The 17049-nt window shown below is 40.7% G+C and overlaps 1 protein-coding gene across 10 annotated transcripts in view; it reads right to left on the reverse strand.

The window, feature by feature from the left end:
* SLIT2 (slit guidance ligand 2) overlaps positions 1-17049 on the reverse strand; it is a 715126-nt gene that overhangs the window by 191311 nt on the left and 506766 nt on the right. For all 10 annotated transcript variants that reach the window (XM_069631891.1, XM_069631899.1, XM_069631897.1 and 7 more), the window contains 2 exons: positions 10185-10328; positions 1861-2004 (listed from right to left, as the gene is read on the reverse strand). In XM_069631891.1, coding sequence (XP_069487992.1) covers positions 1861-2004; positions 10185-10328 — 288 coding nt within the window. The remainder of the gene's footprint in view (positions 1-1860; positions 2005-10184; positions 10329-17049) is intronic.

Consider the following 17049-nt stretch of genomic DNA (forward strand, 5'->3'; position numbering starts at 1 on the left):
AGTCAAAAATCATGTCCACATGGTTGGTGAAAATGCGCCATTAGTAAAAACATGATTGGCCTACACAAATCACAATTCGTTTTTGTGGAAATAACGTATGTTGGCATGACACAGCTCCATGACATGACACAGCTCCAGGGCCATCCATTAATGAAAAAGTGGCAAATTGTTCGAGTTCCTTTCCTTGCGCACCTCTTTTTCGCCTTTCATTCTGCCTCTTCCTTTACTGGCTCCTTTAGGAAGCACAGCAGCGTGGACTCACGCGTAAAGTTGTGCCATTTGTACATCTAATGGAATTTGGATTGAGCGACTGAAATGGGAGTTCAGCTGGTGAAGGCATGGCAGTGCATGCAGTGTATGGATGCAGGCCCTAATACACCATTTCACAGTGTGGTGTCTATGGATTCAGGGGATTGTACAGTGATACAATGCCTGACAGGAAGCGTGCTAAAGGGGCTCCACTTTGAAGGGACTGAAGGGCCACATGTCTGCTTCAGATGGGCGCCTAACCTTACATTCAGCAAAATCGGCATCCACGTGCACAGGCGCGAGGTAGATAAGTGACACTTGCCTGAGACTTACACTTTCTAAAACCGGAATGGTCGACTCCTCTATGCGGTTGGGAACTCTCTCAAGCATCGATTCGTAGAAAATAAATATATTTAAAATGTGTAATATTAAAAGAATATGAATTGGGGAAACAAACTTGCCTGCTTATAAACTGATGGCTTTGCCAACTCTTGTTTTCCTATAAATGTGCCTTCAACGACTGGAAACAATTCTCCAAATGAGGTCTTGCCACTGGAGAGAACATTGGTGAGACAACTTCGTTGTTCTGCTTGCTACATTACTTCCTGTTTCTCAATATTTCTAAGGACCCCTCACCCCCCAATGCCTTGTCACATTCTTCAGTCATTTTACGGGATACGCACTTCCTTCCCTTGCCCTATGGTTGCCTACAGAACTGCGTTAATGCATGTGTTTCTTGCATACAATTAACCACTCTGCATGCACTCAAGGTTTCATGACATCATGTATACATACACCTGTTTTTTCTAGGAGACTCCTCTTGGGTTACACATGATCATGTTAGCATGAATAATAATGATGTTTACCATTTACAGGATAGACAACACAAACGTAATTGCCTGTTGGCAATGATAAAAGGCATTTTTCAACTTAATGCTACTGAATGTAGTCCACTCGAAAGGATGAAGGTTGAGAGTTGGCCTTGTTGTGATTTTAAACAGTGCTGGCAAATTACACACACTATGCCAGTAGTGAAGGCTTAACTGACTGAGCAATATTACAGCCATGGAAGGAGGCACCCCACCCCCACTACCCTAAAGCCAAAGGATCATATAAACCCTTTGACTTCCGTCAGGACGGTCGGTCTCGGTCTCTCGGTCTCCCTGTCTCCCAGTCTCTCGGTCTCTCTCTCGTTACAATCCTGTCATTCAAAGGGTTAACGCTCCGAACATCACGCAAGTCCTGGGACTGATCCTTTCAGTAGCCAGTGGTCACACATTTGGTAAAATTGAACTCAATTCAGCAATTTTAGTTTTTCGCGAATATGAAACATATGTAGAGGACATATTTGGGGGTGCATCTATGACTAGACCATCTCTTCTAGCTGCAACTGGAACCTGTCTGTTCCATGTCCCGATGGTAAGGAACTAGCGCATATACAGTGGCGTGAACCAGTATATTCCTTCCATAGGAAATAGCGTGCATACTGCTTGCTCAGGGTATAATACACAACATGTTTCATGCTTGTCCTCAACATCATATTAACATTCATCATGGATATATGCATGCATAATCACCTCAACAGAAATCAGGCTACAATAGGCCACTTACAGTGTTGAAAGAGAATGCAGAGTGTCAAAGGCACCAGGCGCTACAGTTGTTATCTGATTGTCATACAAGGAAAGTAAGCGGACAGAACTTAGCCCAGTGAAGCTGTCATTGCTCACACAGCTAATTCGGTTGCTTCTTAACATCCTGAAAAGAAACAAAATGAACATGTTTAATTTTTGTAATTGGATACGCATTGTTGAGGAATGTAAATAAAACCCAAGCCCATACCCAAGGGCTACAGTCCTCGGTGTTAAAGTACTAGGGGGCCAGTTACAAAACAGATATACAATAAATAGAAATGTTCATTTGCCTTAGCGATCAAAGGAAACACCCCTAAGACATTAATTTTCTCATTTACATAAAGTACTGAACACGTCCTCCTTGAGTATATGAAAACTACCTTTTCACTCTCCATATTGAATCCATTCAATAATTTGCAAAATCGCATGCTGATGCATCCAACACTTTTCCAGTTCAAACACCAATAGTTATTTGGTCACATGACTTGAGTGAAATAAAGTGAAATAAAATGTCTTATGCCGACAACAAAGCCCCCTTCTTTCACTCATGAGAGGTGTTGATTGACACTTCGAGGACCTGCTTGTGCTGCCTACCACTGAGTGTAGACAGTGGCTCTGGCTTCTTGCCAGTTGTTTCCACCTTTTTACATGGCCGAATTCCATCTACCCAGGATGGGCAATATCAATAGGCTACGACTAAGGCACCAACTGTTGATGGGTTAACTTAGAATGGTACTCTATGAAACAAGGACATTGCAGGCTTGTATGCACTTTATTAACCCTTTCTCTTCCCATCTTACCCCATTTAAAGGACTCCGTTTTTCAGACAACCGTAAAGTTATGTATGTGCGTTGCAAATCATGAGCCACTAAATGTGCTTTACTGTTCTGTGTTTGATATACTCACCATTCCCAAATTCATCCACTCAGGCTTGATGATAGCCAAGCTCAGAGCATTTTGCTGCGGGGTATTCCATTACAGATGTCCAGCAAATTGTGTGGTCTGCCATGTACACCCACGGAAGAGGATACTTAATTATCAGGATGGGAAATCTGTGTACTGTACACTGTAGATGGTGTGGGTGCTGAGGGATGTTGTACTGTATGCAGCTGTCGAATGGGTTGTGCATTCATGACAAGCATTCCTTTTTCCCGATAGTAGGAGGTTGGACTCCAAATTTGTGCTTTCTCCCTCTGGAATATCACACACCCCAAGGCATGTCAATGGGCACATTTGTCCCTCCAACATTCCATCTTAAAATCTTTTTTAAAAGAGTCTGTGCTTCTAAACGCAAACTATTCTGTACAGTAGATTAGAAAATGGCAACTCTGTATATCAACGTTATGTAACAACAATAGAAAATATATTGATCTTCCAAATTTCAACCTTTATAAAAGAAGAAGTCCTGACTGATTTGCTGATTCATCAATGCCCAGCTCAAACTGTTTAACCTAGGAACGTGAAATTTGGAAAGTACATGGTTTTCATGATGCAGGCACCCACTAAGGAAGGATTTTGGGAAATTCCATCCCTAAGAGGGTTAAAAGGGGAGGGGGGCTTAATTATTTTATGAGGATACCTATAGCTCAAAAACCAAAAATGTTAGGACATGAAAATTGGTATTTAGATGATTCTTCAAAAATAGAGAAATGGATGTTTTACCATTTTTCAAAAATCCAGTTAAGGGAGGTGGAAAAGGGGGGTGATTTTTTTTTTGTTGAAGACCACATCTCACAATCTCAACTGCTTATTCTTAAAATTGGAAATGGAGAGTATCCCGTATTTGAGAGCACAATTGTTATCCATTCTGACCTAGACACAGTCCTCAATTCCTGAGCAGTCTTCACATCCAAAATTTACCCCGACATAAATAATCGAATGGAGAAATCTACAGAATGGTTATGTGAGCGTGCCAAGGTTATGTGAGGAGTCCAAATGGGGTACAAATCTGTAAACAAGTGGTTCAAAGTGATGTCGCAGTCCACAATCCTATTAAGCTCTTGAGCACTTTAAATCCTCCTGGTATTCCTGAACACAAACTTCTCCTCAAAGTGGGAGCACCTGTGATATTATTGTGGAACCTCAACCCACCTAAACTCTGTAATGGCACCAGATTGTGAGTGAAAGCTCTCCATAGAAATGTGATTGAGGCTGCGGTGCTAACCGTTCTGGCCAGGGGGAGTCCGTATTCATACCACCAATACCTCTTATACCTTCAGAATATCTGTTTGAATTCAAAATACTTAAGTTCCCCTCAAAGGTTTGTTTCACCATGGGCATCAACAAATCTCAAGGGGAGACTTTAAAGGTAGCAGGGATTGATGTAATGGAAGACTGCTTCTCACATGGGCAGTTCTATGTGGCCTGTTCCAGAGTGAGCTCATACAAAAAACTCATGTGTCATGTTTACTAAAACCCAAAATCCACAGCTAGTTATCCAATATTTTCAAACTTCCCAACTCTTCATGCTTTTTCCTAAAATATAATTTGTATCATATAACTTATACAGCTGACATTTTCATAAATAGTGAGTAGCAGGGATAGCAAGGTTTTAAGGTGTGCTTCCAGCTTAGGTCTTGTCAGCCAGAGTGGGGGAGAGAAAGGGAGCAAGGGGAGGTCAGTTTCTGCTCAACTGCACATTTGAAGAAGCTTGTGCTGTTGAGAGGAGAAATATTCAGCAAGAGGTTGATTGAGGGGTCGCAAGAATGATTGAGGTTGTTGCATGGTTGATGAGGTGTTCATCAAGGACACACCCTGATCCCCAATCTATTAATGGTAAAAAAGCCAGGTGCTCAATCACATGCTCACTGATGTTATAGAGAGCCACGGCCACCTTAGTGCTTATGCTATTGAAAGGACACATATGTCAAAGTTCTCAGGAAAGGCATTGCAGTGCTGTCAACCAAGTGCCCTTGATAACCCTGGAGGTGCAAAATATGGTAGACCTCAGGACTCCGCACTTTAAGTATAGTCTGAATGGGAGGAATAGTAAAGGGGAGTTAGAGGAGGAAAGCCTCATCTCAGCAGCACGTTTGTAGAATCCAGTGCTGTGGGGAGGTATTTGAGGGTTCAGTGTGAAATGCAGATCGTTTCTGTTTACCGTATGGTATACTTTATCAAACACCTTCACCCCAAACACCTTCACAAGCTCAAGATGTGTGTTTTGTGCATGGCGATATGCTCCATGTATTCAGAGATGTGCATTCTTCTAATGGTCAAAAATAAATGCAGCCTGTGAGCCTACACTGCGGTACTGCCTCAGGACACTTGGATGCCGTCACCTGTCTGTCCTGCATCTACCGCTGACAACATGATTGTCTTGGCAACGGACATTTGGGGGAATTTACTGTATTCTTTTAACCCAGTGGAAGCCCAGAATAGCTTTAAATTATACTATATTCCAGAAAAAAACCCAATATATATTGATATCTATATATGGTAATAACTGAAGGAAATAAAAACAATAAATAGGCAACAAACGAAATAGAAAAAACAATTAAATAAATGTATACATTATAATAAGTACAAAATAAATACAAAAGTCTCTAAAATGTACTCTTTACTGAATGCACTAAATATGGAAGTGTTGGGGTGGATCAAATCCTGGGATCAAATTGATTGAGGGGTTACACGGATGATAATGCATTTGCCCAGTTGAGGAGGCATTCACCAAGCTTAAACACTTATCGCCAATCTGTTATTGGTAGTCAGGCACTGAACCAACCATTCATCAATGGCTTGTGGGCTTGTGTTAGGACTGATTTTCTATACTCTGGCCTGATGGATAGATGTATAGAAGGTCAACCTAGTAGTGAGACAGAAATAACTCTGGGAGCTGTAGCCAAGTTCAAGGTAGCAATGTGAGTGGCCTAGGCTAAGTCTCAAGAGGCGGTGAGCTTGTAAGGGATACACAAAGCACACACAGTGAAATAGTCAAGGAACACACTTAGACAAACAGGTATAAAAATACTTCTTTACTTATGGCCAAATAACAGTGAAAAATGACTAACATGTAATATTATCACTCAATACTAAAAATTAAAAACATATACAAAATTGCTGCAGTATGGCAAAATGCATATCAAACACCTGAAAAGGAAGGTACAGATTAGTATTAGCACTACTAGTCCACAGATATTCATTCCTAACTTCAGAGGTCCATCCCTAAAATGTATGGGGGTTTGTGCCCAAAAGTTCAGTAAAGTCCCATACAGTTTTGTGAAGCTGGAAAAAATGAAGGTAGGGTCTCTGGGGCCCAGTGAACAATTCCAAGTGTGAGGGACTAGTTAAACTAGCTAACAAACATGTCACAAACGTGCAGAGTACTTGTATGAACAAGCAATGGCAAAGTCAAAGTCATCGAATAGTTTCTAAAAGTTACCAAACTTTTAAAAGGGAGTAAAAGGGTTCAGGTAAGTATGGCTACAACTCACCCCCTTTCTCACCCCCTGTCTTCGGTGCTCCAAAGTACTTGGCAGGTCAATTGAAGGGTCCAAGGTATATTTTCTCACTGTTGGCTTCAGCTCTTGATTCCCAGGGGTTGCCGTTTCAAGCATCTCTTCGATCGGGTCTGCACCTTGATGCCCTCGAGCCTAGCGTGCATTACAAATAAAATAAATAAATAAACAATGCTTGTAGAAGTTATCCAAGTTGAAGAATGCAGCAGATCTCGATGCATAGCCCCTCTCAGGAGAGGAATGAATGCAGGTAAGCATTTTTGGACGATGGCCACCGATGCACGGCAATGCAAAGGGATTAACTTGCCGCGGTCAGACTTTCCTTCCTATCTCGGGTCCCCTTGATGCTAGGACTATGACATTTTGGAGAGGTAAGTCTTGTTGCACAAGCCAAAGATCCCCCAATTTCCAGGTCTGAACTCAAAACAGCGACATCTGACGCACGGTAGCGCAAACTCAGAGCTGGTCAGCCACAGGGCGGTCGGGAGGCATATCCGAAGGCTCTCCATATGACTCCGAGCTGACGTTGATAATGGATGTTCCCTCCAATCCAAAGGTCGCAGCTACTTCACAGAACTGCTGGAGATCTTCCACTGGACAGGACTCTTCCAGGGCAGCAGCAGAAGTTTGTCACTAAGCCTTCTTCCAATGGGTCCACAGTCTCATTGCAAGTCTTGTAGGTGGACAGGAGTCTTGACTCATTCAGTTTCTACCAGGATCTCTCTACAGTGGGTACAGGGGTCCTCTTCTTATCCTACAAGCCAGGTTAGAGCAGCATCTCCCACTAGCCAATGACATATCTGCACCACGCACACACACCGCAGCAGTGGTCCAATCAGGGGAACTGGTGGCAAAGCTCATGCATACCACTCAGACACACTGGCACCAGTTTATGGATTGGGACCAGACAGTCCCAGCCCACTTCCTGGTAGCACATAGCCCTACAGTAGCGGGCACTCAAAGTCCATTTAAGGATTGTCCTGGCCTTACAGGCCAGGAAGAAGGCTAAAATACAAGATGGCCAAAGGACAAGCAAAACGTTTCCTGGCATGGCCATGTCTGACCACTAGCCACAGTTAGTAGCCAAACACGGTAAGTCTAAAATGAAATGCACCAAAAAGTGGTAAAAAGTCACTACTGCCATTGGCTTGTCAATTTAGCCTAGAGTAACCAAAAATCACCTGAGTGTTATTTCAGGGCAAAACAAAAAGTGTACCCATTTTACTGCATTCTAAGTTGCATTTCTGCAATGATAAATACTACCACAAGTGGTAAAAGAGTTACCAAAAGTAGCAACAAAGTAACTAGACTAAGGGAAAAAATGTTTCCCAGTACTGACAGCCTGAGGGACATGTGAGTTTCCCCATAACAGATGAGCAAAAGCCAGTGTAGAAAAGCTTAAGGCTTCACTGCACTGTAAAAAGAACAGGCTGGATATAAAAATAAAAGCAATAGATGTGTGGGGGTCCATAGAAATGGAAGGAAAGGTGCGGTAAAGGGGAATCTTTCCTAACAGCTTGTAGCAGAGCTGCATTGCTGGTAAAAGTTGTCAATGTGATCCTTTATTTGGCCCATTGAAAGTGTGGTGTATACAAATGTCACTCACGTAAATTATGAAAAGTGGCCCATATAGGGACAGCACTTGGGTGGTTAAATATATATATAGGACATTGCAAGCTGAGTATGCAGCTGCAAGCCCCAACTTATGCTAACACTGTAAAGCAGGGTACATAACTGAAGCACAAGTAGTATATGTAGAATATTTAAGAAACAATTATCTGAAAGTTCCAAAAAATAAAAACTGAACAGTAAATTAGCCCTTTTTACTCCCCTCTCAGGGCCGCTGTACTAGCCTTAGTGACAGAGTTATTGCCCTGTGTAAACCCTGTAATTGCTCTTTTTTCATAGCCACTGCAAAGGCTGCATTTAGTGATTAAAGTCTCCCTTACTATCCACTCTGCTCCACGGCCATTTACGCAGTCCACATTTAAAACTCGTTGTGCATTAAACATTTAAAGGCAAGGAATGATCACATTTATTAACATTCAGCGACGTACGAAAGAGCCCATCCCACAACAAATCAGTCAAAGTAAAAGTACACCAGTCAACAATCGGTACAGAAACTGTGGTTTCAATAATGAGGCAATGTACAATTTTACTGTGGGTGAAGCAATAATACTTTTTTTTTAGGAAAAACCAACCAAGAACATGATCTTGTAGAGTTGGTACCTTGAAAAGAATAACTAATTTGTGGTTGCTAACTATCAAGACACCATGTGATCCTTCCTCATGAAGCTGGATTGAGAGAAAGGCATACATGCACACGTAACGGACAGGCAAAGAATCAGACACACTGGTAGGTAGACACAGAGCCAGCTACCCACACAACAGGGACATCCATTGATAGACACACAGGTAAGCATTCTTAGCCATTCAAAGAATCAAATGTTTCAGGTATTGGTTCAATATAACGATGGTTTCTGTTTTCTATTGCATGTTGGAACAACCAAAAATATATGGAATATGCATTATTACAATATCACTCCTGACACATGAAACAGCAATTGCAGTATTTTTTAATGTGAGCTGGTAACGATGTTAACAAGAATTAGCATATGGCATGGGGTTGCCGGCCAATTAAAATCATGGAATGCATGCTGCATCCCCTTCTATAAGTCAAAGTTCCAGAATACAGATTGATGCTCCCTCTTGCAGTAGCCTTCTTGCTACCCTCTGTAACTGCCCACGTGCACACATCCCCTCGCTTGCCCCCACCTTCCAATTTAGTTGCTGCTGGACCTGAACTCATTCTTCTACTCCCAGATCATGTCCACCATGGTAATAGGGAAAGGGCTCCAGCCAAGGCCCTTCTTGTGTCACCATGGTGGCCACTTTGCGTAGGGTTGGTCTTCCCTTTGATGCAAGGCACGCCACTGTGTGCCAATCCATCAAAGGCAACATCATGTTTTCCCCAAAATAACACGTTTAGCACACAGTGAAACACACTGGGTGCTAGTTGTGCTAAACCCTGGGTTCTGAGTTAAGCTTGGGTAGTAACAGTTCCAAGCCCTAAGAGGTTCTCACTTCGCATGTGTCTACCTTAGTTTGGGTAGCAGGCCATTAACCCTCTAGCCAGCACCAGAATGTGGGACCCAAGCCCCCACATTCTGGGGCCGAGCATGGACTCAATTTTGGAAAAATATGTTGGATCGTTATTTCTCAATTACGGTCTTTGCATCCAACTTCCCCTGCCACGAAGCACAAGTTATATTGGTTAGCAAGAAATAAATGAAGCAAATACAGGTGATTTTTAACACTTTTTCTACTGTGATTGTGGTAAAACTCAGCTTAATTTTCTAGGAAATTAAACAATTAAATTCAAGTGTTTCCTTCTGCACGGTATTCAGACAACAGGCACCTGGTCTTAATAAGCTTTAACACAACAACAATACATGTTTAATATTCTTTATATACTGTTTTTTACTTAGTAATTTTATAATCGATTTGTAAACAAATTCACTTTAGGATTTATCCACACAATTGAGGAGTGTTGACACGATACATCACACCCCTTATGTTGTTGCTGTAATAGCAATGTAAGGCATGACTGTTCTCTAGCCTCTAGCCTCAGTCTGTGAGGGGCCTTCAACTGATGCTTTTGTGGCAGAGACAGGCTTTCAACTTCTCCAACTTCAACAAAGCTGCAAACTCCAATATAGAAATGATACAAATGCAGTAATACATTTTCATAATGCACAAATCCACATGAATGCAACAGAAACAGTGAGTTAAGACTTAATGAAATATTATGAGCTCCTTAAAAGTGAAAAGTTGAGGATAAACTTACAAGGTTTTCAGCCCCTCGAGTCCCTTGAACATCTTGTGGTGGACATTTTCCAAGCGGTTACTGGTCAAGAGCAATTCGTTGACACCGTTTGATCCTTCAAAAGCTCCTTCTTCAATATCTGTGATCTTGTTATTACTTAGGTTTCTAAAAGTGATTAAACAGAATTTGTGAACGTTTTCATGAATGTCTATGTTTCAGCTTGTCATGTCTGTAGGCAATGATACATTGTCTAGTAGAGTTCCATGTGATATGGTCGAGGAAATTGGTCGAATCCAAATCCATTGAAATGTTTTCTTCTTTTAAGCCATTTGACCACACATACATGTGGGGGAAGACACCCACACTACCCCCCTTTCCTCCTCCACCTTAATTATTACCCTTACCCACCTCCCACATATATTTGCGGCTAAACTCGTAAAACAAATTTAATGGATTTGGATTCAACCAAATCTCCTGCTCAGTAAACTACCTATCCCATCTAGTAGCACAACTATGATCCTAAAAATATACATTTAGAACAATTACATGATTCTGAGATGTGATGCAAAACTTTTTGTTAGATGTTAGCAGAAGACTAGATAGACAACTTTTTAAGCAGCACTTGTGACGACCTTAGCACCTAGAGACCTTTTTGAGCTATGAGCACTATAGAATTATAGACAATCTGCCAGTCATGATGGCCTATCAGAGCTAGTATTGAAATAACATGCTAACATGTTGGCTGTATATCTGTTAGGAAAAAGCAATCCTACAATTGTGGGTGTGCTGCAGTAACTTCAGTTCTCTTCATTGATAGGCTCCTAATGATTACAAGTGGCACACCAGCGCTAATTTGGTGGAAGTCAGAAGCTCTTTGTACTCGGGAATAGATACACTTGAGTTATATGTTTCTGTTTCAATCAATAAGAGGATAAATTGCACTAATCCTTCAAAAGGGGGTGCTCTTGTTAGAAACTGAACAGCAGCAGAAGGTTTGCGATTGAAAGGAAAGAGCTTGCTAAGGTGAGTTACTTATACTTTGTTTACTTTTGATTTCAAGCACAGTAGGGATGAAGAGAAAGCTAGCACAATAAGGTGGCACAGCACGTCTTCAAGATCCTTCCGCTGCTTCTTCACAGGAGCAGGAATGGGGCGATGTAGACAACGCTCAATCAATGTGGTGCAACATCCAGTGAACCACTGCCCTGTGGTAAGCACCCTCCATGACGTTAGATTAGTTTAATGGGCTTTTACACATTCAGGCACAACCAAGACATCCTGTTATTTTAAAGGATATAACACTTCATACTGATGACAGATGCTAACAATTTAGGTACTTGTTTTAGCTGATTCTAATCTGTGACCACAAGGTCAAACAGATCTATGGAGTGGATGCATTATTCCACTGAGCCACTGTCCTTCCTAACATTGAGTAGGACAATGCCATAAAAAGTATCTTCTTTGAGTTTATGATTAAACTTGAGCAACACCCCCCCCCCACAAGTGAACAAGAAAGCTGGGATGCTGATGAAATGTTAGTCCGTCGTGGTTTCTCAAGGAGTGAGTACAATTGGGTGATTTATAATGTGATTTTGACCATTTATATTATTCTTTGAATGCTTTTTTATATGTTTTTCCTACCTAGAGATGCCGGATACAGGTTTTGGAACCAGTACATGGTGTAGATTCAGTTAATATGTAATGTTGTAATGGTGAACAGGTGACTCCATAAAACGTTTAATAGATACGTGGAATTACAACAAAACATTGATTCGAAATTGAATGAAAAGAAAATTGGCAACTTCTAATTGTAAAGCAAGAGTGTGCACGGAGGTTGAGGAAAGTTATTTTTTACTTTAAAATAACTAATGTATTGTCCACCTGCCAGGTTAACACCAGCGTTGCACACCACAAAACATTTTGAAACCAGAACGACTTCGGGGAAAATTAACATAATCCAAGTGAGACAGCTCCCATGTGGAGAGTCTAATAGCGTTTTAAAGCGGCCCTAATGTGACAAAGTATCACTCAAAAGTCCTAAAAAATAAGTTCATGTAACGTTACCTTGTAATGAAAAGCAGACATTCATAGAAAAGCAGAAATACATGCCTTCCAAGACCCAGAAATAAAAGTAGTACGTGAAGGATAAGGGCAGAGACGATGTGGGACACCTTACGAAAACACTAGTAACAATAACATGTTCTTTTACTTTCATACCTGGTAGCAGTTGCTCTCTGCAGTTTTCAAAGTGCAAACATTTCCAAAACGTATGGGGTAGTCATTTACCTGGCTGCTGATTTCAAAGAACGCAAAGGGACTAGACACTTTTTTGCTTTTAAAGACACAATTACATGGATGGGGCATTTCCAGGACACGAAACAATGAGCATTCTAGATAAGGTGTGCCCATGTTCAAGTACCAGAAAGCAGCATACTTTCAAGAATATAAACAAAATTCAGCAACCATCGCCCTTCAGAATACTGCACCAGGATTGAGGCCCACATTTCTAGTGCTAGTACATAATGATGATGGACAGAAACAATGGTCTCTCGATTTCGAATGCTGGCAGCAGAGGCAGCAGCTTAATCCTGCAGCTCTTGGCCCTCTCCCTCAAATCATATAATAGATGATAATGAACTCAAAGAAAAAGATTGACATTGATGGAATCCAATCCCAAAGAAATCTAAACAAGCCTCAGAGATGAATGAGACTACCACCCTTAGAACATTTATACCCTCTTTCTGAAAGAGGCCCAGGATGTTGGGGAAGTTAAATCATCCATGGCAGATCTCAATATGAAAGTCTCTCAGCTGGACAGCCGAGTTTCCATTTTGGAAAAGGGCTCTAGAACCATGGGCACTGATATAGCCGGCAACTTCAGGGCATATAACAACTTGAAGGAAGAGTTATAGGAGAAAAGGAGAAGAATCTGGAGATGGATTTAAAAACGAGAGGTAAAAATTTAAGATTGTTGGGGATAGAAGAAATGGCAGAGAAAACCAACGACAATTTAATCTCGTTAGTGATTGAAATCTTAAAGGATTGCTTTAACTATGACTCTATTACTATGGATGTCATTTACCAAGTGTGCAGGGTGGGAGAAACGTGGGTCCAAGAGCCAGACAGATTTTGATTATCTTCATTAACATCCGAACAAAGGAAAATATATTGAAGGCTGCTAGGAATAAAGGGAGTGCCAGTTATAAAGGGAGTTCAATCTTCATATATCCAGATAACACCAAAGAGACCCTGTTGATAGGAATATCTTTAAAGAGTGCTAAGGATATGGCCAAGCTTATGGGCATTAACGTGTATCAGAATAAGACTAACATACTGACTCGATTTCTACATGATGGTGAGAAAACCACATCTGACCTCAAAGAAGCTTTGAATTGGTTGGAGTCCCTGAAAAGTATCTCCACTACGGGGCCTTAATTGGATTAGATCTCCCTCCTCTTCACTGGTATTTGTTATTTTTGTACTATTATTTTTATTAGGATATTATGTTCTTTTTACTTTGTTTAAATTTGGACTGAAATATGCTTCATTGGATTTGACGAAATGGTGCTGCATTTTTTCGATGGTTAAAGGTTTATTGTGTTTCTGTGTTTTCTTTCGAATTTGCCACGAGTGAAATGAAGTTTGAAAAGCGGACCCTAATGAGTGCGGGGTATCATGCACGCATCAGCTGACACAGGAACGTACTCTGAAGAGCGAGTCACGCCTAAAACTTGCACACAGATGTCATATGCTGTGCGTATGACTCTTCATGGATGCAGATCTATCTTTGATACGCTCAGATGAGCGGTTTTGGTATACAGCGCTGGTTGTTTACAGGGTCAGCTGGCGCACATGAACGGTACGTTAAGATGAATGATCTTTGTCAGCAAACTCAGTTTCCCGACGTGTGGTGATCTTTTAACCATCCAATACGTGGATCACATTGATTTGCAGAGGTAAATAGTAAATGTACCTTGTCTGGGTGTTCTAAGAAAGATCGTAATGACCTACGATTGGGTCTGCTGATCATATCACACAACCACAGTGATTGGAATGTCACTAATACGAAGGTAACTTGAAGAAAGATGTTGCTGTGCCTATGGCGGGTATGATGCTTTTTTTCAGGTCAAAGGTCTGGAGACATTGTTCGTGCCTTGTAACCGCGAGTGGTTACATGTTCACTGGATATATGTCAGACCTCTTTCCCTGCAAGTATCTCATTGTTGTGTCAGTTATATGGAATTCCTGACCTGTTTTCATTTACACTATTGGTTGGACTAGCGCCTGAGAGCATTTATATATGGAAAATAGATGAAATGTGTCTTAAAGAGGAAATGCCTTTTGCACTACAATATTGCTTTGTCACCAAGTGAAACCACTGAACTCCTTTCATCTTTGGAAACCACGTTACATCTCTGTGGTGACGGCCTCTTGAGTGATTCAACTAATTAAATAGTCCTGATTCAGAACGTTCACTTATGACTTCGGCCTAATTCATGCAACACTCCTGCAGATTACTTGTTGTCTGATCCCTCGTGCTACAAAAGTTGTCAGTGCCAGACTATTTGAAAATGATACATTTAAATAAGCTATTTTGACATCGGCTCAGGTGTAAATTTACCTACCTACATCTTTATCAGATCCTAATGTTGTAGATTAGTGCATTGAGATTTGTGCTTTATTCTAGGAAATGTGCCGTCTCTTTGTATGCATTGATGAAGGAAAATATGAAGCGCTGAATGCGCCGTTTATTTTTGTATTTCAGTTTTGCAAATGATTTTTTAATGGGAAAGATGATCTGATTTGTAATGTTGGTTTCAAACAATGTTCATCCATACTGAGGGGCAGGTGGGGATGACTTTGGCTCAATCTTCAGATTTGGCTACCTTTGCACTTTCCTGCACTTGGGTTATTTTTTGTGTTTGGGATTATTTCTATAATATGTATGTTTGAAAATGTTAGCATTCCAGATCCCGGGGGGGTGTAGGTGCGGGGTTGTGCAGATACATAGACCTGGATCTACCTGATGGGATAAATACATTTATTCAGACTATAACCTGGCCCTGTCCCTGTTCTTGGTGTTTAAAGGTTTATGCATATTCTAGGAATGTTGTGTAATGCTTTCCTTTGTTTGATCAATTTTTCAGAAGTATTCATTTAATTTTAAACAGGTTATGTGAATTGATCTGATATGCCGGTTTCTTTTGGGATAATACAGCTATTGATTGCTGTAGGGTAGGATGGGTACAAATTGATTTCTGAAATGAGATTAATATTCGTCATCTCCGATCATACTCGCCCCTATGCAATAACATGTCGGCTAGTAGAATCGAATTGTGTTTACTTTATATTCTATGGGACTCATGTCTTCTGATTTTCTAATCTTCTTTCAGAGTGGAATGCGAATGATATATATGGGGAATGGTCCGACTGAGGGGGGTGGTTGAGACAGTAGGTTTCCGGTTCGAACTATGAATGAGATTTTTCAATATGCCTACAGTCATGCAGTATAGTAATGGGTAATATGATTTAAAAACAGTTCAGCTGCTTAATAGACGGGTAAATAAGCTCTACTTTAGACGGCTCACATTTGTCTATTTCAGATTCCTGTGGACTCTTGAGTTACTTGGTTAAATTTAGTATAAGGTAGAGGATTGGGCAGACACGGGGTATGAAAATTACATAGAAAAGTTAACTTTTCCCTTTCCTATTGGGAACAGTGTTTGGTCTTATGTAAACACTGACCCAGAATATATTCATGCTGACTTTCTTAGTTTGTTTCAATAATTCCAGCAGTATTATATGCTTATCAGTCTAGAATTTATATTTATCGCATTTTCATCTACTAACACCTTATTTCCTTTTCACGTCTGGCCTTTCACACAGGTATATCTGGTATGTTGTGGGATGCGAAGATGGAGCTTGAACAGGATGAGGTTGATTGTCGTATACATTTATGTAGGATTCTAATGGTTGTATATCATTATTTATTAGAGGTGTCAGAGATCCTGGCATGATCTGATTTCGTTCCTGGTATGTGTGGAACGGTGGGCGTAAGTTGATTAGTGGCTTTGGATACTTGTGTGCCACTGGAATTATATTTTCGCACTTTGAAGGGTTCAACAAATCAGGTTGGTGTGTAGGGTGTGCTAGTCGTATGGCTGAGGGGCTTAGTTTGAACTGTTTGTTGGAATTTAAGTGAAAGGGGTTTAGTAGTCTTTTAATATATGATTGGAATACGGGGAAAATGTATAAGGTGGACATGAAGATCAATTGTTTATGGCTTTTTTGTGGATGGATGGACTAATTAGACTGCCAGCCCTAATCTGGTTCTTTTGGGATCTGATTCCCTCTTTGTGGGGTATTGGACTTATTCATAAATTATATGGATGGTCCACCTAGGATTGGTTCCGATTGGTTCAAGATTCGACCCATGATTCACAGAAGGCCTGCTTTGACTTACGTGCAGTCATAACACATTGTTGCTGTTTTGTTTTAAATAATTTTTATATATTTCGTGATAGTGATGTATGAGTATACTTTTTTACCAGTAGGGGGTGAGTGGGGGTGCTGCTGATGTTTTTGTTTCTATTACATTGTGTTTGAGTTCAGGTGAATTTAAGAGAGGTGCGTAGAGTATAAGAACTTTTGAAATGTATTGTTTGTATTATACATTAAAGTTGTTGCTGGTGTCTAGCTTTTGAGGGTTGGATTCTGTCATTTTTATTGAGTATAGTACCTTCTCATGAATGTGAATTATTCGACGTAAGTGGGATGAATAAGATGAATAAGACTGATAATGAATTGTGTATTACCACCTGGAATGTGAAGGGACAGAATAATCTAGTTAAAAGGAAAACGATCTTCAGTTATTTCAATGAAATTA

This window comes from Ambystoma mexicanum, chromosome 6q (genome assembly GCF_040938575.1).
Source record: "Ambystoma mexicanum isolate Mex_15411 chromosome 6q, UKY_AmexF1_1, whole genome shotgun sequence".
NCBI classification, from domain to species: domain Eukaryota; kingdom Metazoa; phylum Chordata; class Amphibia; order Caudata; family Ambystomatidae; genus Ambystoma; species Ambystoma mexicanum.